This window comes from Leptosomus discolor, chromosome 5 (genome assembly GCF_034619465.1).
Source record: "Leptosomus discolor isolate bLepDis1 chromosome 5, bLepDis1.hap2, whole genome shotgun sequence".
In the NCBI taxonomy this organism is placed as follows: Eukaryota; Metazoa; Chordata; class Aves; order Leptosomiformes; family Leptosomidae; genus Leptosomus; species Leptosomus discolor.
The window spans coordinates 44,666,302-44,689,901 of NC_141395.1; the positions used below are offsets into that span (position 1 = coordinate 44,666,302).

The 23,600-nt window shown below is 61.3% G+C and overlaps 1 protein-coding gene and 21 non-coding genes across 22 annotated transcripts in view; 1 reads left to right on the forward strand and 21 right to left on the reverse strand.

The window, feature by feature from the left end:
• Positions 1-267: 267 nt before the first annotated feature.
• The window catches only part of DNAJC5B (DnaJ heat shock protein family (Hsp40) member C5 beta), a 36,662-nt gene continuing 13,329 nt past the window's right edge, over positions 268-23,600 (forward strand). The window contains exon 1 of the mRNA XM_086465722.1: positions 268-374. Coding sequence (XP_086321848.1) covers positions 268-374 — 107 coding nt within the window. The remainder of the gene's footprint in view (positions 375-23,600) is intronic.
• TRNAA-AGC (transfer RNA alanine (anticodon AGC)) lies at positions 2,647-2,719 on the reverse strand. Its single transcript has one exon. It is a non-coding gene; the product is annotated as a tRNA-Ala (tRNA).
• On the reverse strand, positions 3,080-3,168 carry TRNAY-GUA (transfer RNA tyrosine (anticodon GUA)). Its single transcript is given in 2 exon segments — positions 3,080-3,115; positions 3,132-3,168. It is a non-coding gene; the product is annotated as a tRNA-Tyr (tRNA).
• TRNAA-AGC (transfer RNA alanine (anticodon AGC)) lies at positions 4,550-4,622 on the reverse strand. The gene has a single exon. It is a non-coding gene; the product is annotated as a tRNA-Ala (tRNA).
• Positions 4,983-5,071, reverse strand: TRNAY-GUA (transfer RNA tyrosine (anticodon GUA)). The gene is given in 2 exon segments: positions 4,983-5,018; positions 5,035-5,071. It is a non-coding gene; the product is annotated as a tRNA-Tyr (tRNA).
• TRNAY-GUA (transfer RNA tyrosine (anticodon GUA)) lies at positions 6,884-6,972 on the reverse strand. Its single transcript is given in 2 exon segments — positions 6,884-6,919; positions 6,936-6,972. It is a non-coding gene; the product is annotated as a tRNA-Tyr (tRNA).
• On the reverse strand, positions 8,354-8,426 carry TRNAA-AGC (transfer RNA alanine (anticodon AGC)). The gene has a single exon. It is a non-coding gene; the product is annotated as a tRNA-Ala (tRNA).
• TRNAY-GUA (transfer RNA tyrosine (anticodon GUA)) lies at positions 8,784-8,872 on the reverse strand. Its single transcript is given in 2 exon segments — positions 8,784-8,819; positions 8,836-8,872. It is a non-coding gene; the product is annotated as a tRNA-Tyr (tRNA).
• On the reverse strand, positions 10,254-10,326 carry TRNAA-AGC (transfer RNA alanine (anticodon AGC)). Its single transcript has one exon. It is a non-coding gene; the product is annotated as a tRNA-Ala (tRNA).
• Positions 10,686-10,774, reverse strand: TRNAY-GUA (transfer RNA tyrosine (anticodon GUA)). Its single transcript is given in 2 exon segments — positions 10,686-10,721; positions 10,738-10,774. It is a non-coding gene; the product is annotated as a tRNA-Tyr (tRNA).
• Positions 12,156-12,228, reverse strand: TRNAA-AGC (transfer RNA alanine (anticodon AGC)). The gene has a single exon. It is a non-coding gene; the product is annotated as a tRNA-Ala (tRNA).
• On the reverse strand, positions 12,588-12,676 carry TRNAY-GUA (transfer RNA tyrosine (anticodon GUA)). Its single transcript is given in 2 exon segments — positions 12,588-12,623; positions 12,640-12,676. It is a non-coding gene; the product is annotated as a tRNA-Tyr (tRNA).
• Positions 14,058-14,130, reverse strand: TRNAA-AGC (transfer RNA alanine (anticodon AGC)). Its single transcript has one exon. It is a non-coding gene; the product is annotated as a tRNA-Ala (tRNA).
• TRNAY-GUA (transfer RNA tyrosine (anticodon GUA)) lies at positions 14,489-14,577 on the reverse strand. The gene is given in 2 exon segments: positions 14,489-14,524; positions 14,541-14,577. It is a non-coding gene; the product is annotated as a tRNA-Tyr (tRNA).
• On the reverse strand, positions 15,959-16,031 carry TRNAA-AGC (transfer RNA alanine (anticodon AGC)). Its single transcript has one exon. It is a non-coding gene; the product is annotated as a tRNA-Ala (tRNA).
• On the reverse strand, positions 16,390-16,478 carry TRNAY-GUA (transfer RNA tyrosine (anticodon GUA)). Its single transcript is given in 2 exon segments — positions 16,390-16,425; positions 16,442-16,478. It is a non-coding gene; the product is annotated as a tRNA-Tyr (tRNA).
• TRNAA-AGC (transfer RNA alanine (anticodon AGC)) lies at positions 17,860-17,932 on the reverse strand. Its single transcript has one exon. It is a non-coding gene; the product is annotated as a tRNA-Ala (tRNA).
• TRNAY-GUA (transfer RNA tyrosine (anticodon GUA)) lies at positions 18,293-18,381 on the reverse strand. Its single transcript is given in 2 exon segments — positions 18,293-18,328; positions 18,345-18,381. It is a non-coding gene; the product is annotated as a tRNA-Tyr (tRNA).
• On the reverse strand, positions 19,763-19,835 carry TRNAA-AGC (transfer RNA alanine (anticodon AGC)). Its single transcript has one exon. It is a non-coding gene; the product is annotated as a tRNA-Ala (tRNA).
• TRNAY-GUA (transfer RNA tyrosine (anticodon GUA)) lies at positions 20,194-20,282 on the reverse strand. Its single transcript is given in 2 exon segments — positions 20,194-20,229; positions 20,246-20,282. It is a non-coding gene; the product is annotated as a tRNA-Tyr (tRNA).
• TRNAA-AGC (transfer RNA alanine (anticodon AGC)) lies at positions 21,664-21,736 on the reverse strand. The gene has a single exon. It is a non-coding gene; the product is annotated as a tRNA-Ala (tRNA).
• Positions 22,095-22,183, reverse strand: TRNAY-GUA (transfer RNA tyrosine (anticodon GUA)). Its single transcript is given in 2 exon segments — positions 22,095-22,130; positions 22,147-22,183. It is a non-coding gene; the product is annotated as a tRNA-Tyr (tRNA).

The following is a 23,600-nucleotide window of genomic DNA, read 5'->3' on the forward strand; positions in this document are numbered from 1 at the left end:
TAATATGAACAGTGATACCTAACACAAGACCTTCTGTTCTTTGCTTTTTGCTTTTCCATTTTATCAAACCATTGTAAAATATCTATGCGATGGAGAATAATTTAGAGGAGATTTTATTCTAGTTTCATTTTCATGTATTTTTAACCTTTTACTACGTGATTAAGATCTATTAAAATGAACGGTAAGAAGTACTATCCATATATACTTGCAGTCCCTGCTATTTTAAATTCTGTTCTACATTAGCAGCTTTGGTAATGCACTACTAACATGGCTGAACAAAGGCAATGTGCTTTGTCAACGTCAGGGGAAGCGTTATATGAAATCCTGGCCCTAGAGAAGGGAGCAACACATGACGAGATTAAGAAGTCTTACAGGTATGTAGAATGTGCTTTGCAACATGTCTAAAAATGCTTGTGTGTCTGGCATGATTATGATGGTAAAACCTTTTGAGCTACCTGCACATTCATTGTTACAATTTTTTTTTGCACTGTGAGCCTGACAAGAATCACAGATGATGCAATGTGAATCTATCGATTTCATCCCATAAGAAATCTGTGTGCTTCGTCTAAAAAGTTTTAATCTACCAGAATGAGAGGTCAGACTGTTAGGATAAAATAACACAGACGATGAATACTGCACCCAGCTCTTGTGTTTAGCATCTTTTCCTGAAGCATGTTGAAAAGTGCTATATTATAATAACAATTCAAGAACTAGAGTAAGAGACATAAGGAGTTCAATCAAACTTGTCATAAAGAAGAAGACTGATAGATTATTTGATTAGAATGTATAATATCTTTGGAGGGAAAAATGCTAGTGTAAAAGGGTTCTTCACTTTGTGAAGGCAGGTATAACCAAAGCCAGTGCTTGGAATCTAAAAGCAATTTAAGCTGAAAAAGAGGTACATGGTTTTCACAGTGAACGTAACCAACCACTGAAACATACTAGCACAGTAAATAGTAGGTTCTCTATTGAAAACAAGAGAGGACTTTAAGATAAGTTTTACTCAAATGCAAGTTATGAAAATGGTGAAAACCATTTTATTGTTGAAATGTAACAAGACCTAGAAGTAAGGCTAGAAGGTTTTATGGGTCATTTTGCTCTTAAATCTGTTCTTCTGCTATTGAAAGAGAAAGAACTTTAAATGTCATGAGTGAAATAGATGTTCTTGACATCGAAATATGCCAGACATGTACTTGCAGGTTTAATAAATGTAAAATTTTTATTGCAGCATCATTCTGGGTGTGGCTAGTTGCTCTGTATAACTACTCAAAGTTTAACACAGCTTGCTTTTCCTATCAAATGTAAGAATATATTTGAACTGAAAAAGGGGTTATGAAATAGATCTACTTGCATCATTAATTAGCTTGAATTTTGCTGGGACTCCGTCCTCTGTGTTTTTGAACAAATTGCGTCTCTCCTACTTTCTGTTACTAAAGGACTATATTTAATGGAGGCGGGAGGAGTAGTGAATGTCCAAACTCTTCCCACAATGGGAGGAAAACTGTTGACATCTCATGGTTCTGTTGTCTTGCATAACTATGCCACTGGGGGATAAATTTACTACAGTATCAAATTCACTCATGACTTGCACCTTCTATGTCTCTGTAGTATTGCCTGGCTGCACCAACCATCTCCTCTACCAAACCTCATGTTTTCCTATTGCTTTTACATTTAATTTTCGGGAAAGGAGGCCTTCTTTAATCCTGAAAGGAGAAAGATGTCATGGAAGAATGTAGAATGGAATTAACTTTAATGATGAAGATGAATATGGATGATTTACACTGTGATCTATGGTAAAACTGACAGTGGTGCTTTATCCTTACTTATGAGTAATTAAAGTGAAAAAAAGGCTGCCTCTAACTAAAGTGGCAATGTCAGAGGGATTCACTTTTAATGGAGTACCTGTAAATATTTGCAAGATAAAATCGTGAGTCAGTCTCATAGATTTGCTTTACTTATCTTTCAATTTATGCTAATGCAAAAATCTGCTGCTGAAATGGTATTCTTCAGTATAATGTATGAAACCAGCATTACCTGATTCTGAGTTTCCGGCGATTATTAATTCAGTTAGTATTAATCATACTACCACAGCCCAGGGCAAAATTTACTTTATAATACACATCACAAAGGTACCTCTCTGTGCTTTTATTTGGAGTTTGGCACGACCTAATTATCAATAAATAAAGCTAACAGACTTCTAATCAGTAGAATTTCAAAGGAGATTGTTTATATTCAATATACAACAAAAATAATATTTCGAAACTTTTTTGGAATAATAATGTAAACTGTACTTTGACTTCTACTTTCCAGTCTGACACTGACGTAAGACACATAAACATACAGTATTCTTATGTTTTCCTCAGAAACATAAAAAAGATCCAGTTGCACAGACTATTAAAAGAAAATAAGTAAATTAAAACATCTCTGAGACAATACAATTGAATTCTATCAGAAAATATTAGTACAAAGAAAATTTTATTGGAAAATGCTTGCAATGTTCCGAATGCAAATCAATGGCATCCAAACAAAAAGGGATAATATAAAAACTTATTTACAAGTATGTCAATGGCCTGAGATGCTACTTCAATGCAGAACAGAATGCTCTAATCGTCTCTCCTGTATCCAGGGAAGGGGAATGAAAAGCATTGGAGAATGCGGGCATCGATCCCGCTGCCTCTCACATGCTAAGCGAGCGCTCTACCACTTGAGCTAATTCCCCGGCCCACAGCCTCTGCCCGAGGCCCTCTCCCCTCCCAGGCACCCACCCCTGACCCAGGCTGCACTGCACCCAAAGCCTGGGGCTCCCATCAGCCTCGCGCTTACACACACCCCACCCCCCCACACAGCCCCCCCCCCCCCCCCCGCCGCGCCGCTCACCCCCTTTTGTGCTGGAGGTGACCCCTGGCAAGGCCAGTGCTCAGGAACGCCATCCCCTGCCCAGGGTTTGCCCCAAACTGCCTTGGCTGGTGGTCCTCCTGGCCTCAGGCAAGCGCTCAAGGCTGGGCAGCCCTTGAAGGACAGCCAGCCGGGCAGGGCCAAGAGGCAGAGGTAGGTGGCACAGCCAGAGCCAAAAGGACACTCCTTCGAGCCGGAGTTGAACCAGCGACCTAAGGATGGCCATGCAAGGGAGCCTACAGTCCTCCGCTCTACCAGCTGAGCTATCGAAGGAATCATGGCACCCTGACGCCTAACGCCTTCCTCACGCTCATCCAGCCGTTGGGCTCTCACGGCGCTCCCACCTAGACGCGCGACTCTCCTCGGCAGGAAACAAGAAACCCTTCTCTCACACCCACGTGGCCCACGACCTCGCACGCCCACAACACCTGACCCGGGCAGGCCCAGCTGTGGTGGCTCGCCCCAAGCCAGCGTCCAGAACAGAACGCACTGTCATCACCGTGAGCAAGGGACAGCCGCATGCCAGGAAGTCACTGCACACCTAGGTCAGAGCGGCGATCGCGTCCCGGGAGCGCCGGGCAGGTCCCGACCGACAAGCCAGGGATGCGGTCAAGCCAGAACGCCTCTCTGCGCGTCAGCGTCTGGATCAAGGGTCGCTGTGCTTCGACGTCTCCCTGGCCGTGGCCACCACTCAGCTAGAAACCAGCACTCCTGCGCGGTAGCTCCGAAAGAGACTGAAGGCCCAGACCTGAACCCAAAGAGAGCTCCTGGACCCCTGGGCGGAGGTGGATGCCCCGCGTGAGGCTGGTCGGGGCCATTCAGGCCTATTAGGGCACTCGGGGCCCACGCCGGACGAGAGGGTAGGCACGCAAGGGAGCCTGCCCTCTCCTCGGCTCCACCAGCAGAGCTGTCGATGGACCTGCAGGGCCCTGTCCCAGCTCTGCCTCCGTGACAGAGCTGTCAGAGAGAAGTCGGCTTGGATGAGACCTCAGCCCATGTCTGTTCCAGCATCCTCCTCCAAGCGCCCCCAGCTCAGGGATGGCAGCAGCTTGCTCAAGGCTTCAGCCGGTCAGCTCACGCCAGCCTCCAAGCATGGAGACTGCGCTGCCCGCTGGGCACCCTCCTTCTCCTGCCTGGCTGTCCCGAGGGCAGAAGAAAATTGAACCCGTCCTGCCTCAGCTGAAGCCTGTTGTTTCTCGTTCCTCCACCAGTCAGCACGGCAAAAGACCTGCCCGCGGAATCAATAACCTGACGGGCGTTTGAAGGCTGCTGCTACTCTCCCCCAAAGCCCTCCCTGTTCCCCAGGCCCTGGACAAGCCCACGTTCACGGGCACCTCCTCACAGGGCAAATGCGCCTGCTCCCAGCCGTCCCGGTGGCCTTGTTCTGAGGTCGCTGCGCTTGGTCACCGTCTCTCTTCTACACCGAGGCCCACAGTTGGGCAGCATCACTCTCGACGCCATCAACCAAGCGCCACGTAAAAGCGGAGAATCCCTTCCCTCGATCCAGAGCCCCTGCTGCCCTTGCTGCCGCCCTGGATGCAGTCCTCTGCTGTGCGGCCCAGGTGGACCGTGGACCGCGAGCTCCCCACAGCCCCCAGAGGACCGGAGGACCGCGCAAAGGGCCCTGTGTCCGGGCAAGGGGAATGAAAAGCGTTGGAGAATGCGGGCATCGATCCCGCTGCCTCTCACATGCTAAGCGAGCGCTCTACCACTTGAGCTAATTCCCCGGCCCACAGCCTCTGCCCGAGGCCCTCTCCCCTCCCAGGCACCCACCCCTGACCCAGGCTGCACTGCACCCAAAGCCTGGGGCTCCCATCAGCCTCGCGCTTACACACACCCCACCCCCCCACACAGCCCCCCCCCCCCCCCCCGCCGCGCCGCTCACCCCCTTTCGTGCTGGAGGTGACCCCTGGCAAGGCCAGTGCTCAGGAACGCCATCCCCTGCCCAGGGTTTGCCCCAAACTGCCTTGGCTGGTGGTCCTCCTGGCCTCAGGCAAGCGCTCAAGGCTGGGCAGCCCTTGAAGGACAGCCAGCCGGGCAGGGCCAAGAGGCAGAGGTAGGTGGCACAGCCAGAGCCAAAAGGACACTCCTTCGAGCCGGAGTTGAACCAGCGACCTAAGGATGGCCATGCAAGGGAGCCTACAGTCCTCCGCTCTACCAGCTGAGCTATCGAAGGAATCATGGCACCCTGACGCCTAACGCCTTCCTCACGCTCATCCAGCCGTTGGGCTCTCACGGCGCTCCCACCTAGACGCGCGACTCTCCTCGGCAGGAAACAAGAAACCCTTCTCTCACACCCACGTGGCCCACGACCTCGCACGCCCACAACACCTGACCCGGGCAGGCCCAGCTGTGGTGGCTCGCCCCAAGCCAGCGTCCAGAACAGAACGCACTGTCATCACCGTGAGCAAGGGACAGCCGCATGCCAGGAAGTCACTGCACACCTAGGTCAGAGCGGCGATCGCGTCCCGGGAGCGCCGGGCAGGTCCCGACCGACAAGCCAGGGATGCGGTCAAGCCAGAACGCCTCTCTGCGCGTCAGCGTCTGGATCAAGGGTCGCTGTGCTTCGACGTCTCCCTGGCCGTGGCCACCACTCAGCTAGAAACCAGCACTCCTGCGCGGTAGCTCCGAAAGAGACTGAAGGCCCAGACCTGAACCCAAAGAGAGCTCCTGGACCCCTGGGCGGAGGTGGATGCCCCGCGTGAGGCTGGTCGGGGCCATTCAGGCCTATTAGGGCACTCGGGGCCCACGCCGGACGAGAGGGTAGGCACGCAAGGGAGCCTGCCCTCTCCTCGGCTCCACCAGCAGAGCTGTCGATGGACCTGCAGGGCCCTGTCCCAGCTCTGCCTCCGTGACAGAGCTGTCAGAGAGAAGTCGGCTTGGATGAGACCTCAGCCCATGTCTGTTCCAGCATCCTCCTCCAAGCGCCCCCAGCTCAGGGATGGCAGCAGCTTGCTCAAGGCTTCAGCCGGTCAGCTCACGCCAGCCTCCAAGCATGGAGACTGCGCTGCCCGCTGGGCACCCTCCTTCTCCTGCCTGGCTGTCCCGAGGGCAGAAGAAAATTGAACCCGTCCTGCCTCAGCTGAAGCTTGTTGTTTCTCGTTCCTCCACCAGTCAGCACGGCAAAAGACCTGCCCGCGGAATCAATAACCTGACGGGCGTTTGAAGGCTGCTGCTACTCTCCCCCAAAGCCCTCCCTGTTCCCCAGGCCCTGGACAAGCCCACGTTCACGGGCACCTCCTCACAGGGCAAATGCGCCTGCTCCCAGCCGTCCCGGTGGCCTTGTTCTGAGGTCGCTGCGCTTGGTCACCGTCTCTCTTCTACACCGAGGCCCACAGTTGGGCAGCATCACTCTCGACGCCATCAACCAAGCGCCACGTAAAAGCGGAGAATCCCTTCCCTCGATCCAGAGCCCCTGCTGCCCTTGCTGCCGCCCTGGATGCAGTCCTCTGCTGTGCGGCCCAGGTGGACCGTGGACCGCGAGCTCCCCACAGCCCCCAGAGGACCGGAGGACCGCGCAAAGGGCCCTGTGTCCGGGCAAGGGGAATGAAAAGCGTTGGAGAATGCGGGCATCGATCCCGCTGCCTCTCACATGCTAAGCGAGCGCTCTACCACTTGAGCTAATTCCCTGGCCCACAGCCTCTGCCCGAGGCCCTCTCCCCTCCCAGGCACCCACCCCTGACCCAGGCTGCACTGCACCCAAAGCCTGGGGCTCCCATCAGCCTCGCGCTTACACACACCCCACCCCCCCACACAGCCCCCCACCCCCCCCGCCGCGCCGCTCACCCCCTTTCGTGCTGGAGGTGACCCCTGGCAAGGCCAGTGCTCGGGAACGCCATCCCCTGCCCAGGGTTTGCCCCAAACTGCCTTGGCTGGTGGTCCTCCTGGCCTCAGGCAAGCGCTCAAGGCTGGGCAGCCCTTGAAGGACAGCCAGCCGGGCAGGGCCAAGAGGCAGAGGTAGGTGGCACAGCCAGAGCCAAAAGGACACTCCTTCGAGCCGGAGTTGAACCAGCGACCTAAGGATGGCCATGCAAGGGAGCCTACAGTCCTCCGCTCTACCAGCTGAGCTATCAAAGGAATCATGGCACCCTGACGCCTAACGCCTTCCTCACGTTCATCCAGCCGTTGGGCTCTCACGGCGCTCCCACCTAGACGCGCGACTCTCCTCGGCAGGAAACAAGAAACCCTTCTCTCACACCCACGTGGCCCACGACCTCGCACGCCCACAACACCTGACCCGGGCAGGCCCAGCTGTGGTGGCTCGCCCCAAGCCAGCGTCCAGAACAGAACGCACTGTCATCACCGTGAGCAAGGGACAGCCGCATGCCAGGAAGTCACTGCACACCTAGGTCAGAGCGGCGATCGCGTCCCGGGAGCGCCGGGCAGGTCCCGACCGACAAGCCAGGGATGCGGTCAAGCCAGAACGCCTCTCTGCGCGTCAGCGTCTGGATCAAGGGTCGCTGTGCTTCGACGTCTCCCTGGCCGTGGCCACCACTCAGCTAGAAACCAGCACTCCTGCGCGGTAGCTCCGAAAGAGACTGAAGGCCCAGACCTGAACCCAAAGAGAGCTCCTGGACCCCTGGGCGGAGGTGGATGCCCCGCGTGAGGCTGGTCGGGGCCATTCAGGCCTATTAGGGCACTCGGGGCCCACGCCGGACGAGAGGGTAGGCACGCAAGGGAGCCTGCCCTCTCCTCGGCTCCACCAGCAGAGCTGTCGATGGACCTGCAGGGCCCTGTCCCAGCTCTGCCTCCGTGACAGAGCTGTCAGAGAGAAGTCGGCTTGGATGAGACCTCAGCCCATGTCTGTTCCAGCATCCTCCTCCAAGCGCCCCCAGCTCAGGGATGGCAGCAGCTTGCTCAAGGCTTCAGCCGGTCAGCTCACGCCAGCCTCCAAGCATGGAGACTGCGCTGCCCGCTGGGCACCCTCCTTCTCCTGCCTGGCTGTCCCGAGGGCAGAAGAAAATTGAACCCGTCCTGCCTCAGCTGAAGCCTGTTGTTTCTCGTTCCTCCACCAGTCAGCACGGCAAAAGACCTGCCCGCGGAATCAATAACCTGACGGGCGTTTGAAGGCTGCTGCTACTCTCCCCCAAAGCCCTCCCTGTTCCCCAGGCCCTGGACAAGCCCACGTTCACGGGCACCTCCTCACAGGGCAAATGCGCCTGCTCCCAGCCGTCCCGGTGGCCTTGTTCTGAGGTCGCTGCGCTTGGTCACCGTCTCTCTTCTACACCGAGGCCCACAGTTGGGCAGCATCACTCTCGACGCCATCAACCAAGCGCCACGTAAAAGCGGAGAATCCCTTCCCTCGATCCAGAGCCCCTGCTGCCCTTGCTGCCGCCCTGGATGCAGTCCTCTGCTGTGCGGCCCAGGTGGACCGTGGACCGCGAGCTCCCCACAGCCCCCAGAGGACCGGAGGACCGCGCAAAGGGCCCTGTGTCCGGGCAAGGGGAATGAAAAGCGTTGGAGAATGCGGGCATCGATCCCGCTGCCTCTCACATGCTAAGCGAGCGCTCTACCACTTGAGCTAATTCCCCGGCCCACAGCCTCTGCCCGAGGCCCTCTCCCCTCCCAGGCACCCACCCCTGACCCAGGCTGCACTGCACCCAAAGCCTGGGGCTCCCATCAGCCTCGCGCTTACACACACCCCACCCCCCCACACAGCCCCCCCCCCCCCCGCCGCGCCGCTCACCCCCTTTCGTGCTGGAGGTGACCCCTGGCAAGGCCAGTGCTCGGGAACGCCATCCCCTGCCCAGGGTTTGCCCCAAACTGCCTTGGCTGGTGGTCCTCCTGGCCTCAGGCAAGCGCTCAAGGCTGGGCAGCCCTTGAAGGACAGCCAGCCGGGCAGGGCCAAGAGGCAGAGGTAGGTGGCACAGCCAGAGCCAAAAGGACACTCCTTCGAGCCGGAGTTGAACCAGCGACCTAAGGATGGCCATGCAAGGGAGCCTACAGTCCTCCGCTCTACCAGCTGAGCTATCGAAGGAATCATGGCACCCTGACGCCTAACGCCTTCCTCACGCTCATCCAGCCGTTGGGCTCTCACGGCGCTCCCACCTAGACGCGCGACTCTCCTCGGCAGGAAACAAGAAACCCTTCTCTCACACCCACGTGGCCCACGACCTCGCACGCCCACAACACCTGACCCGGGCAGGCCCAGCTGTGGTGGCTCGTCCCAAGCCAGCGTCCAGAACAGAACGCACTGTCATCACCGTGAGCAAGGGACAGCCGCATGCCAGGAAGTCACTGCACACCTAGGTCAGAGCGGCGATCGCGTCCCGGGAGCGCCGGGCAGGTCCCGACCGACAAGCCAGGGATGCGGTCAAGCCAGAACGCCTCTCTGCGCGTCAGCGTCTGGATCAAGGGTCGCTGTGCTTCGACGTCTCCCTGGCCGTGGCCACCACTCAGCTAGAAACCAGCACTCCTGCGCGGTAGCTCCGAAAGAGACTGAAGGCCCAGACCTGAACCCAAAGAGAGCTCCTGGACCCCTGGGCGGAGGTGGATGCCCCGCGTGAGGCTGGTCGGGGCCATTCAGGCCTATTAGGGCACTCGGGGCCCACGCCGGACGAGAGGGTAGGCACGCAAGGGAGCCTGCCCTCTCCTCGGCTCCACCAGCAGAGCTGTCGATGGACCTGCAGGGCCCTGTCCCAGCTCTGCCTCCGTGACAGAGCTGTCAGAGAGAAGTCGGCTTGGATGAGACCTCAGCCCATGTCTGTTCCAGCATCCTCCTCCAAGCGCCCCCAGCTCAGGGATGGCAGCAGCTTGCTCAAGGCTTCAGCCGGTCAGCTCACGCCAGCCTCCAAGCATGGAGACTGCGCTGCCCGCTGGGCACCCTCCTTCTCCTGCCTGGCTGTCCCGAGGGCAGAAGAAAATTGAACCCGTCCTGCCTCAGCTGAAGCCTGTTGTTTCTCGTTCCTCCACCAGTCAGCACGGCAAAAGACCTGCCCGCGGAATCAATAACCTGACGGGCGTTTGAAGGCTGCTGCTACTCTCCCCCAAAGCCCTCCCTGTTCCCCAGGCCCTGGACAAGCCCACGTTCACGGGCACCTCCTCACAGGGCAAATGCGCCTGCTCCCAGCCGTCCCGGTGGCCTTGTTCTGAGGTCGCTGCGCTTGGTCACCGTCTCTCTTCTACACCGAGGCCCACAGTTGGGCAGCATCACTCTCGACGCCATCAACCAAGCGCCACGTAAAAGCGGAGAATCCCTTCCCTCGATCCAGAGCCCCTGCTGCCCTTGCTGCCGCCCTGGATGCAGTCCTCTGCTGTGCGGCCCAGGTGGACTGTGGACCGCGAGCTCCCCACAGCCCCCAGAGGACCGGAGGACCGCGCAAAGGGCCCTGTGTCCGGGCAAGGGGAATGAAAAGCGTTGGAGAATGCGGGCATCGATCCCGCTGCCTCTCACATGCTAAGCGAGCGCTCTACCACTTGAGCTAATTCCCCGGCCCACAGCCTCTGCCCGAGGCCCTCTCCCCTCCCAGGCACCCACCCCTGACCCAGGCTGCACTGCACCCAAAGCCTGGGGCTCCCATCAGCCTCGCGCTTACACACACCCCACCCCCCCACACAGCCCCCCCCCCCCCCCCGCCGCGCCGCTCACCCCCTTTCGTGCTGGAGGTGACCCCTGGCAAGGCCAGTGCTCGGGAACGCCATCCCCTGCCCAGGGTTTGCCCCAAACTGCCTTGGCTGGTGGTCCTCCTGGCCTCAGGCAAGCGCTCAAGGCTGGGCAGCCCTTGAAGGACAGCCAGCCGGGCAGGGCCAAGAGGCAGAGGTAGGTGGCACAGCCAGAGCCAAAAGGACACTCCTTCGAGCCGGAGTTGAACCAGCGACCTAAGGATGGCCATGCAAGGGAGCCTACAGTCCTCCGCTCTACCAGCTGAGCTATCGAAGGAATCATGGCACCCTGACGCCTAACGCCTTCCTCACGCTCATCCAGCCGTTGGGCTCTCACGGCGCTCCCACCTAGACGCGCGACTCTCCTCGGCAGGAAACAAGAAACCCTTCTCTCACACCCACGTGGCCCACGACCTCGCACGCCCACAACACCTGACCCGGGCAGGCCCAGCTGTGGTGGCTCGCCCCAAGCCAGCGTCCAGAACAGAACGCACTGTCATCACCGTGAGCAAGGGACAGCCGCATGCCAGGAAGTCACTGCACACCTAGGTCAGAGCGGCGATCGCGTCCCGGGAGCGCCGGGCAGGTCCCGACCGACAAGCCAGGGATGCGGTCAAGCCAGAACGCCTCTCTGCGCGTCAGCGTCTGGATCAAGGGTCGCTGTGCTTCGACGTCTCCCTGGCCGTGGCCACCACTCAGCTAGAAACCAGCACTCCTGCGCGGTAGCTCCGAAAGAGACTGAAGGCCCAGACCTGAACCCAAAGAGAGCTCCTGGACCCCTGGGCGGAGGTGGATGCCCCGCGTGAGGCTGGTCGGGGCCATTCAGGCCTATTAGGGCACTCGGGGCCCACGCCGGACGAGAGGGTAGGCACGCAAGGGAGCCTGCCCTCTCCTCGGCTCCACCAGCAGAGCTGTCGATGGACCTGCAGGGCCCTGTCCCAGCTCTGCCTCCGTGACAGAGCTGTCAGAGAGAAGTCGGCTTGGATGAGACCTCAGCCCATGTCTGTTCCAGCATCCTCCTCCAAGCGCCCCCAGCTCAGGGATGGCAGCAGCTTGCTCAAGGCTTCAGCCGGTCAGCTCACGCCAGCCTCCAAGCATGGAGACTGCGCTGCCCGCTGGGCACCCTCCTTCTCCTGCCTGGCTGTCCCGAGGGCAGAAGAAAATTGAACCCGTCCTGCCTCAGCTGAAGCCTGTTGTTTCTCGTTCCTCCACCAGTCAGCACGGCAAAAGACCTGCCCGCGGAATCAATAACCTGACGGGCGTTTGAAGGCTGCTGCTACTCTCCCCCAAAGCCCTCCCTGTTCCCCAGGCCCTGGACAAGCCCACGTTCACGGGCACCTCCTCACAGGGCAAATGCGCCTGCTCCCAGCCGTCCCGGTGGCCTTGTTCTGAGGTCGCTGCGCTTGGTCACCGTCTCTCTTCTACACCGAGGCCCACAGTTGGGCAGCATCACTCTCGACGCCATCAACCAAGCGCCACGTAAAAGCGGAGAATCCCTTCCCTCGATCCAGAGCCCCTGCTGCCCTTGCTGCCGCCCTGGATGCAGTCCTCTGCTGTGCGGCCCAGGTGGACCGTGGACCGCGAGCTCCCCACAGCCCCCAGAGGACCGGAGGACCGCGCAAAGGGCCCTGTGTCCGGGCAAGGGGAATGAAAAGCGTTGGAGAATGCGGGCATCGATCCCGCTGCCTCTCACATGCTAAGCGAGCGCTCTACCACTTGAGCTAATTCCCCGGCCCACAGCCTCTGCCCGAGGCCCTCTCCCCTCCCAGGCACCCACCCCTGACCCAGGCTGCACTGCACCCAAAGCCTGGGGCTCCCATCAGCCTCGCGCTTACACACACCCCACCCCCCCCCACAGCCCCCCCGCCCCCCCCGCCGCGCCGCTCACCCCCTTTCGTGCTGGAGGTGACCCCTGGCAAGGCCAGTGCTCGGGAACGCCATCCCCTGCCCAGGGTTTGCCCCAAACTGCCTTGGCTGGTGGTCCTCCTGGCCTCAGGCAAGCGCTCAAGGCTGGGCAGCCCTTGAAGGACAGCCAGCCGGGCAGGGCCAAGAGGCAGAGGTAGGTGGCACAGCCAGAGCCAAAAGGACACTCCTTCGAGCCGGAGTTGAACCAGCGACCTAAGGATGGCCATGCAAGGGAGCCTACAGTCCTCCGCTCTACCAGCTGAGCTATCGAAGGAATCATGGCACCCTGACGCCTAACGCCTTCCTCACGCTCATCCAGCCGTTGGGCTCTCACGGCGCTCCCACCTAGACGCGCGACTCTCCTCGGCAGGAAACAAGAAACCCTTCTCTCACACCCACGTGGCCCACGACCTCGCACGCCCACAACACCTGACCCGGGCAGGCCCAGCTGTGGTGGCTCGCCCCAAGCCAGCGTCCAGAACAGAACGCACTGTCATCACCGTGAGCAAGGGACAGCCGCATGCCAGGAAGTCACTGCACACCTAGGTCAGAGCGGCGATCGCGTCCCGGGAGCGCCGGGCAGGTCCCGACCGACAAGCCAGGGATGCGGTCAAGCCAGAACGCCTCTCTGCGCGTCAGCGTCTGGATCAAGGGTCGCTGTGCTTCGACGTCTCCCTGGCCGTGGCCACCACTCAGCTAGAAACCAGCACTCCTGCGCGGTAGCTCCGAAAGAGACTGAAGGCCCAGACCTGAACCCAAAGAGAGCTCCTGGACCCCTGGGCGGAGGTGGATGCCCCGCGTGAGGCTGGTCGGGGCCATTCAGGCCTATTAGGGCACTCGGGGCCCACGCCGGACGAGAGGGTAGGCACGCAAGGGAGCCTGCCCTCTCCTCGGCTCCACCAGCAGAGCTGTCGATGGACCTGCAGGGCCCTGTCCCAGCTCTGCCTCCGTGACAGAGCTGTCAGAGAGAAGTCGGCTTGGATGAGACCTCAGCCCATGTCTGTTCCAGCATCCTCCTCCAAGCGCCCCCAGCTCAGGGATGGCAGCAGCTTGCTCAAGGCTTCAGCCGGTCAGCTCACGCCAGCCTCCAAGCATGGAGACTGCGCTGCCCGCTGGGCACCCTCCTTCTCCTGCCTGGCTGTCCCGAGGGCAGAAGAAAATTGAACCCGTCCTGCCTCAGCTGAAGCCTGTTGTTTCTCGTTCCTCCACCAGTCAGCACGGCAAAAGACCTGCCCGCGGAATCAATAACCTGACGGGCGTTTGAAGGCTGCTGCTACTCTCCCCCAAAGCCCTCCCTGTTCCCCAGGCCCTGGACAAGCCCACGTTCACGGGCACCTCCTCACAGGGCAAATGCGCCTGCTCCCAGCCGTCCCGGTGGCCTTGTTCTGAGGTCGCTGCGCTTGGTCACCGTCTCTCTTCTACACCGAGGCCCACAGTTGGGCAGCATCACTCTCGACGCCATCAACCAAGCGCCACGTAAAAGCGGAGAATCCCTTCCCTCGATCCAGAGCCCCTGCTGCCCTTGCTGCCGCCCTGGATGCAGTCCTCTGCTGTGCGGCCCAGGTGGACCGTGGACCGCGAGCTCCCCACAGCCCCCAGAGGACCGGAGGACCGCGCAAAGGGCCCTGTGTCCGGGCAAGGGGAATGAAAAGCGTTGGAGAATGCGGGCATCGATCCCGCTGCCTCTCACATGCTAAGCGAGCGCTCTACCACTTGAGCTAATTCCCCGGCCCACAGCCTCTGCCCGAGGCCCTCTCCCCTCCCAGGCACCCACCCCTGACCCAGGCTGCACTGCACCCAAAGCCTGGGGCTCCCATCAGCCTCGCGCTTACACACACCCCACCCCCCCACACAGCCCCCCACCCCCCCCGCCGCGCCGCTCACCCCCTTTCGTGCTGGAGGTGACCCCTGGCAAGGCCAGTGCTCGGGAACGCCATCCCCTGCCCAGGGTTTGCCCCAAACTGCCTTGGCTGGTGGTCCTCCTGGCCTCAGGCAAGCGCTCAAGGCTGGGCAGCCCTTGAAGGACAGCCAGCCGGGCAGGGCCAAGAGGCAGAGGTAGGTGGCACAGCCAGAGCCAAAAGGACACTCCTTCGAGCCGGAGTTGAACCAGCGACCTAAGGATGGCCATGCAAGGGAGCCTACAGTCCTCCGCTCTACCAGCTGAGCTATCGAAGGAAACATGGCACCCTGACGCCTAACGCCTTCCTCACGTTCATCCAGCCGTTGGGCTCTCACGGCGCTCCCACCTAGACGCGCGACTCTCCTCGGCAGGAAACAAGAAACCCTTCTCTCACACCCACGTGGCCCACGACCTCGCACGCCCACAACACCTGACCCGGGCAGGCCCAGCTGTGGTGGCTCGCCCCAAGCCAGCGTCCAGAACAGAACGCACTGTCATCACCGTGAGCAAGGGACAGCCGCATGCCAGGAAGTCACTGCACACCTAGGTCAGAGCGGCGATCGCGTCCCGGGAGCGCCGGGCAGGTCCCGACCGACAAGCCAGGGATGCGGTCAAGCCAGAACGCCTCTCTGCGCGTCAGCGTCTGGATCAAGGGTCGCTGTGCTTCGACGTCTCCCTGGCCGTGGCCACCACTCAGCTAGAAACCAGCACTCCTGCGCGGTAGCTCCGAAAGAGACTGAAGGCCCAGACCTGAACCCAAAGAGAGCTCCTGGACCCCTGGGCGGAGGTGGATGCCCCGCGTGAGGCTGGTCGGGGCCATTCAGGCCTATTAGGGCACTCGGGGCCCACGCCGGACGAGAGGGTAGGCACGCAAGGGAGCCTGCCCTCTCCTCGGCTCCACCAGCAGAGCTGTCGATGGACCTGCAGGGCCCTGTCCCAGCTCTGCCTCCGTGACAGAGCTGTCAGAGAGAAGTCGGCTTGGATGAGACCTCAGCCCATGTCTGTTCCAGCATCCTCCTCCAAGCGCCCCCAGCTCAGGGATGGCAGCAGCTTGCTCAAGGCTTCAGCCGGTCAGCTCACGCCAGCCTCCAAGCATGGAGACTGCGCTGCCCGCTGGGCACCCTCCTTCTCCTGCCTGGCTGTCCCGAGGGCAGAAGAAAATTGAACCCGTCCTGCCTCAGCTGAAGCTTGTTGTTTCTCGTTCCTCCACCAGTCAGCACGGCAAAAGACCTGCCCGCGGAATCAATAACCTGACGGGCGTTTGAAGGCTGCTGCTACTCTCCCCCAAAGCCCTCCCTGTTCCCCAGGCCCTGGACAAGCCCACGTTCACGGGCACCTCCTCACAGGGCAAATGCGCCTGCTCCCAGCCGTCCCGGTGGCCTTGTTCTGAGGTCGCTGCGCTTGGTCACCGTCTCTCTTCTACACCGAGGCCCACAGTTGGGCAGCATCACTCTCGACGCCATCAACCAAGCGCCACGTAAAAGCGGAGAATCCCTTCCCTCGATCCAGAGCCCCTGCTGCCCTTGCTGCCGCCCTGGATGCAGTCCTCTGCTGTGCGGCCCAGGTGGACCGTGGACCGCGAGCTCCCCACAGCCCCCAGAGGACCGGAGGACCGCGCAAAGGGCCCTGTGTCCGGGCAAGGGGAATGAAAAGCGTTGGAGAATGCGGGCATCGATCCCGCTGCCTCTCACATGCTAAGCGAGCGCTCTACCACTTGAGCTAATTCCCCGGCCCACAGCCTCTGCCCGAGGCCCTCTCCCCTCCCAGGCACCCACCCCTGACCCAGGCTGCACTGCACCCAAAGCCTGGGGCTCCCATCAGCCTCGCGCTTACACACACCCCACCCCCCCACACAGCCCCCCACCCCCCCCGCCGCGCCGCTCACCCCCTTTCGTGCTGGAGGTGACCCCTGGCAAGGCCAGTGCTCGGGAACGCCATCCCCTGCCCAGGGTTTGCCCCAAACTGCCTTGGCTGGTGGTCCTCCTGGCCTCAGGCAAGCGCTCAAGGCTGGGCAGCCCTTGAAGGACAGCCAGCCGGGCAGGGCCAAGAGGCAGAGGTAGGTGGCACAGCCAGAGCCAAAAGGACACTCCTTCGAGCCGGAGTTGAACCAGCGACCTAAGGATGGCCATGCAAGGGAGCCTACAGTCCTCCGCTCTACCAGCTGAGCTATCGAAGGAATCATGGCACCCTGACGCCTAACGCCTTCCTCACGCTCATCCAGCCGTTGGGCTCTCACGGCGCTCCCACCTAGACGCGCGACTCTCCTCGGCAGGAAACAAGAAACCCTTCTCTCACACCCACGTGGCCCACGACCTCGCACGCCCACAACACCTGACCCGGGCAGGCCCAGCTGTGGTGGCTCGCCCCAAGCCAGCGTCCAGAACAGAACGCACTGTCATCACCGTGAGCAAGGGACAGCCGCATGCCAGGAAGTCACTGCACACCTAGGTCAGAGCGGCGATCGCGTCCCGGGAGCGCCGGGCAGGTCCCGACCGACAAGCCAGGGATGCGGTCAAGCCAGAACGCCTCTCTGCGCGTCAGCGTCTGGATCAAGGGTCGCTGTGCTTCGACGTCTCCCTGGCCGTGGCCACCACTCAGCTAGAAACCAGCACTCCTGCGCGGTAGCTCCGAAAGAGACTGAAGGCCCAGACCTGAACCCAAAGAGAGCTCCTGGACCCCTGGGCGGAGGTGGATGCCCCGCGTGAGGCTGGTCGGGGCCATTCAGGCCTATTAGGGCACTCGGGGCCCACGCCGGACGAGAGGGTAGGCACGCAAGGGAGCCTGCCCTCTCCTCGGCTCCACCAGCAGAGCTGTCGATGGACCTGCAGGGCCCTGTCCCAGCTCTGCCTCCGTGACAGAGCTGTCAGAGAGAAGTCGGCTTGGATGAGACCTCAGCCCATGTCTGTTCCAGCATCCTCCTCCAAGCGCCCCCAGCTCAGGGATGGCAGCAGCTTGCTCAAGGCTTCAGCCGGTCAGCTCACGCCAGCCTCCAAGCATGGAGACTGCGCTGCCCGCTGGGCACCCTCCTTCTCCTGCCTGGCTGTCCCGAGGGCAGAAGAAAATTGAACCCGTCCTGCCTCAGCTGAAGCCTGTTGTTTCTCGTTCCTCCACCAGTCAGCACGGCAAAAGACCTGCCCGCGGAATCAATAACCTGACGGGCGTTTGAAGGCTGCTGCTACTCTCCCCCAAAGCCCTCCCTGTTCCCCAGGCCCTGGACAAGCCCACGTTCACGGGCACCTCCTCACAGGGCAAATGCGCCTGCTCCCAGCCGTCCCGGTGGCCTTGTTCTGAGGTCGCTGCGCTTGGTCACCGTCTCTCTTCTACACCGAGGCCCACAGTTGGGCAGCATCACTCTCGACGCCATCAACCAAGCGCCACGTAAAAGCGGAGAATCCCTTCCCTCGATCCAGAGCCCCTGCTGCCCTTGCTGCCGCCCTGGATGCAGTCCTCTGCTGTGCGGCCCAGGTGGACCGTGGACCGCGAGCTCCCCACAGCCCCCAGAGGACCGGAGGACCGCGCAAAGGGCCCTGTGTCCGGGCAAGGGGAATGAAAAGCGTTGGAGAATGCGGGCATCGATCCCGCTGCCTCTCACATGCTAAGCGAGCGCTCTACCACTTGAGCTAATTCCCCGGCCCACAGCCTCTGCCCGAGGCCCTCTCCCCTCCCAGGCACCCACCCCTGACCCAGGCTGCACTGCACCCAAAGCCTGGGGCTCCCATCAGCCTCGCGCTTACACACCCCCCCCCCCCCCCCACAGCCCCCCCCCCCCCCCCCGCCGCGCCGCTCACCCCCTTTCGTGCTGGAGGTGACCCCTGGCAAGGCCAGTGCTCGGGAACGCCATCCCCTGCCCAGGGTTTGCCCCAAACTGCCTTGGCTGGTGGTCCTCCTGGCCTCAGGCAAGCGCTCAAGGCTGGGCAGCCCTTGAAGGACAGCCAGCCGGGCAGGGCCAAGAGGCAGAGGTAGGTGGCACAGCCAGAGCCAAAAGGACACTCCTTCGAGCCGGAGTTGAACCAGCGACCTAAGGATGGCCATGCAAGGGAGCCTACAGTCCTCCGCTCTACCAGCTGAGCTATCGAAGGAATCATGGCACCCTGACGCCTAACGCCTTCCTCACGCTCATCCAGCCGTTGGGCTCTCACGGCGCTCCCACCTAGACGCGTGACTCTCCTCGGCAGGAAACAAGAAACCCTTCTCTCACACCCACGTGGCCCACGACCTCGCACGCCCACAACACCTGACCCGGGCAGGCCCAGCTGTGGTGGCTCGCCCCAAGCCAGCGTCCAGAACAGAACGCACTGTCATCACCGTGAGCAAGGGACAGCCGCATGCCAGGAAGTCACTGCACACCTAGGTCAGAGCGGCGATCGCGTCCCGGGAGCGCCGGGCAGGTCCCGACCGACAAGCCAGGGATGCGGTCAAGCCAGAACGCCTCTCTGCGCGTCAGCGTCTGGATCAAGGGTCGCTGTGCTTCGACGTCTCCCTGGCCGTGGCCACCACTCAGCTAGAAACCAGCACTCCTGCGCGGTAGCTCCGAAAGAGACTGAAGGCCCAGACCTGAACCCAAAGAGAGCTCCTGGACCCCTGGGCGGAGGTGGATGCCCCGCGTGAGGCTGGTCGGGGCCATTCAGGCCTATTAGGGCACTCGGGGCCCACGCCGGACGAGAGGGTAGGCACGCAAGGGAGCCTGCCCTCTCCTCGGCTCCACCAGCAGAGCTGTCGATGGACCTGCAGGGCCCTGTCCCAGCTCTGCCTCCGTGACAGAGCTGTCAGAGAGAAGTCGGCTTGGATGAGACCTCAGCCCATGTCTGTTCCAGCATCCTCCTCCAAGCGCCCCCAGCTCAGGGATGGCAGCAGCTTGCTCAAGGCTTCAGCCGGTCAGCTCACGCCAGCCTCCAAGCATGGAGACTGCGCTGCCCGCTGGGCACCCTCCTTCTCCTGCCTGGCTGTCCCGAGGGCAGAAGAAAATTGAACCCGTCCTGCCTCAGCTGAAGCTTGTTGTTTCTCGTTCCTCCACCAGTCAGCACGGCAAAAGACCTGCCCGCGGAATCAATAACCTGACGGGCGTTTGAAGGCTGCTGCTACTCTCCCCCAAAGCCCTCCCTGTTCCCCAGGCCCTGGACAAGCCCACGTTCACGGGCACCTCCTCACAGGGCAAATGCGCCTGCTCCCAGCCGTCCCGGTGGCCTTGTTCTGAGGTCGCTGCGCTTGGTCACCGTCTCTCTTCTACACCGAGGCCCACAGTTGGGCAGCATCACTCTCGACGCCATCAACCAAGCGCCACGTAAAAGCGGAGAATCCCTTCCCTCGATCCAGAGCCCCTGCTGCCCTTGCTGCCGCCCTGGATGCAGTCCTCTGCTGTGCGGCCCAGGTGGACCGTGGACCGCGAGCTCCCCACAGCCCCCAGAGGACCGGAGGACCGCGCAAAGGGCCCTGTGTCCGGGCAAGGGGAATGAAAAGCGTTGGAGAATGCGGGCATCGATCCCGCTGCCTCTCACATGCTAAGCGAGCGCTCTACCACTTGAGCTAATTCCCCGGCCCACAGCCTCTGCCCGAGGCCCTCTCCCCTCCCAGGCACCCACCCCTGACCCAGGCTGCACTGCACCCAAAGCCTGGGGCTCCCATCAGCCTCGCGCTTACACACACCCCACCCCCCCACACAGCCCCCCACCCCCCCCGCCGCGCCGCTCACCCCCTTTCGTGCTGGAGGTGACCCCTGGCAAGGCCAGTGCTCGGGAACGCCATCCCCTGCCCAGGGTTTGCCCCAAACTGCCTTGGCTGGTGGTCCTCCTGGCCTCAGGCAAGCGCTCAAGGCTGGGCAGCCCTTGAAGGACAGCCAGCCGGGCAGGGCCAAGAGGCAGAGGTAGGTGGCACAGCCAGAGCCAAAAGGACACTCCTTCGAGCCGGAGTTGAACCAGCGACCTAAGGATGGCCATGCAAGGGAGCCTACAGTCCTCCGCTCTACCAGCTGAGCTATCGAAGGAATCATGGCACCCTGACGCCTAACGCCTTCCTCACGCTCATCCAGCCGTTGGGCTCTCACGGCGCTCCCACCTAGACGCGCGACTCTCCTCGGCAGGAAACAAGAAACCCTTCTCTCACACCCACGTGGCCCACGACCTCGCACGCCCACAACACCTGACCCGGGCAGGCCCAGCTGTGGTGGCTCGCCCCAAGCCAGCGTCCAGAACAGAACGCACTGTCATCACCGTGAGCAAGGGACAGCCGCATGCCAGGAAGTCACTGCACACCTAGGTCAGAGCGGCGATCGCGTCCCGGGAGCGCCGGGCAGGTCCCGACCGACAAGCCAGGGATGCGGTCAAGCCAGAACGCCTCTCTGCGCGTCAGCGTCTGGATCAAGGGTCGCTGTGCTTCGACGTCTCCCTGGCCGTGGCCACCACTCAGCTAGAAACCAGCACTCCTGCGCGGTAGCTCCGAAAGAGACTGAAGGCCCAGACCTGAACCCAAAGAGAGCTCCTGGACCCCTGGGCGGAGGTGGATGCCCCGCGTGAGGCTGGTCGGGGCCATTCAGGCCTATTAGGGCACTCGGGGCCCACGCCGGACGAGAGGGTAGGCACGCAAGGGAGCCTGCCCTCTCCTCGGCTCCACCAGCAGAGCTGTCGATGGACCTGCAGGGCCCTGTCCCAGCTCTGCCTCCGTGACAGAGCTGTCAGAGAGAAGTCGGCTTGGATGAGACCTCAGCCCATGTCTGTTCCAGCATCCTCCTCCAAGCGCCCCCAGCTCAGGGATGGCAGCAGCTTGCTCAAGGCTTCAGCCGGTCAGCTCACGCCAGCCTCCAAGCATGGAGACTGCGCTGCCCGCTGGGCACCCTCCTTCTCCTGCCTGGCTGTCCCGAGGGCAGAAGAAAATTGAACCCGTCCTGCCTCAGCTGAAGCTTGTTGTTTCTCGTTCCTCCACCAGTCAGCACGGCAAAAGACCTGCCCGCGGAATCAATAACCTGACGGGCGTTTGAAGGCTGCTGCTACTCTCCCCCAAAGCCCTCCCTGTTCCCCAGGCCCTGGACAAGCCCACGTTCACGGGCACCTCCTCACAGGGCAAATGCGCCTGCTCCCAGCCGTCCCGGTGGCCTTGTTCTGAGGTCGCTGCGCTTGGTCACCGTCTCTCTTCTACACCGAGGCCCACAGTTGGGCAGCATCACTCTCGACGCCATCAACCAAGCGCCACGTAAAAGCGGAGAATCCCTTCCCTCGATCCAGAGCCCCTGCTGCCCTTGCTGCCGCCCTGGATGCAGTCCTCTGCTGTGCGGCCCAGGTGGACCGTGGACCGCGAGCTCCCCACAGCCCCCAGAGGACCGGAGGACCGCGCAAAGGGCCCTGTGTCCGGGCAAGGGGAATGAAAAGCGTTGGAGAATGCGGGCATCGATCCCGCTGCCTCTCACATGCTAAGCGAGCGCTCTACCACTTGAGCTAATTCCCCGGCCCACAGCCTCTGCCCGAGGCCCTCTCCCCTCCCAGGCACCCACCCCTGACCCAGGCTGCACTGCACCCAAAGCCTGGGGCTCCCATCAGCCTCGCGCTTACACACACCCCACCCCCCCACACAGCCCCCCACCCCCCCCGCCGCGCCGCTCACCCCCTTTCGTGCTGGAGGTGACCCCTGGCAAGGCCAGTGCTCGGGAACGCCATCCCCTGCCCAGGGTTTGCCCCAAACTGCCTTGGCTGGTGGTCCTCCTGGCCTCAGGCAAGCGCTCAAGGCTGGGCAGCCCTTGAAGGACAGCCAGCCGGGCAGGGCCAAGAGGCAGAGGTAGGTGGCACAGCCAGAGCCAAAAGGACACTCCTTCGAGCCGGAGTTGAACCAGCGACCTAAGGATGGCCATGCAAGGGAGCCTACAGTCCTCCGCTCTACCAGCTGAGCTATCGAAGGAATCATGGCACCCTGACGCCTAACGCCTTCCTCACGCTCATCCAGCCGTTGGGCTCTCACGGCGCTCCCACCTAGACGCGCGACTCTCCTCGGCAGGAAACAAGAAACCCTTCTCTCACACCCACGTGGCCCACGACCTCGCACGCCCACAACACCTGACCCGGGCAGGCCCAGCTGTGGTGGCTCGCCCCAAGCCAGCGTCCAGAACAGAACGCACTGTCATCACCGTGAGCAAGGGACAGCCGCATGCCAGGAAGTCACTGCACACCTAGGTCAGAGCGGCGATCGCGTCCCGGGAGCGCCGGGCAGGTCCCGACCGACAAGCCAGGGATGCGGTCAAGCCAGAACGCCTCTCTGCGCGTCAGCGTCTGGATCAAGGGTCGCTGTGCTTCGACGTCTCCCTGGCCGTGGCCACCACTCAGCTAGAAACCAGCACTCCTGCGCGGTAGCTCCGAAAGAGACTGAAGGCCCAGACCTGAACCCAAAGAGAGCTCCTGGACCCCTGGGCGGAGGTGGATGCCCCGCGTGAGGCTGGTCGGGGCCATTCAGGCCTATTAGGGCACTCGGGGCCCACGCCGGACGAGAGGGTAGGCACGCAAGGGAGCCTGCCCTCTCCTCGGCTCCACCAGCAGAGCTGTCGATGGACCTGCAGGGCCCTGTCCCAGCTCTGCCTCCGTGACAGAGCTGTCAGAGAGAAGTCGGCTTGGATGAGACCTCAGCCCATGTCTGTTCCAGCATCCTCCTCCAAGCGCCCACAGCTCAGGGATGGCAGCAGCTTGCTCAAGGCTTCAGCCGGTCAGCTCACGCCAGTCTCCAAGCATGGAGACTGCGCTGCCCGCTGGGCACCCTCCTTCTCCTGCCTGGCTGTCCCGAGGGCAGAAGAAAATTGAACCCGTCCTGCCTCAGCTGAAGCCTGTTGTTTCTCTTTCCTCCACCAGTCAGCACGGCAAAAGACCTGCCCGCGGAATCAATAACCTGACGGGCGTTTGAAGGCTGCTGCTACTCTCCCCCAAAGCCCTCCCTGTTCCCCAGGCCCTGGACAAGCCCACGTTCACGGGCACCTCCTCACAGGGCAAATGCGCCTGCTCCCAGCCGTCCCGGTGGCCTTGTTCTGAGGTCGCTGCGCTTGGTCACCGTCTCTCTTCTACACCGAGGCCCACAGTTGGGCAGCATCACTCTCGACGCCATCAACCAAGCGCCATGTAAAAGCGGAGAATCCCTTCCCTCGATCCAGAGCCCCTGCTGCCCTTGCTGCCGCCCTGGATGCAGTCCTCTGCTGTGCGGCCCAGGTGGACCGTGGACCGCGAGCTCCCCACAGCCCCCAGAGGACCGGAGGACCGCGCAAAGGGCCCTGTGTCCGGGCAAGGGGAATGAAAAGCGTTGGAGAATGCGGGCATCGATCCCACTGCCTCTTGCA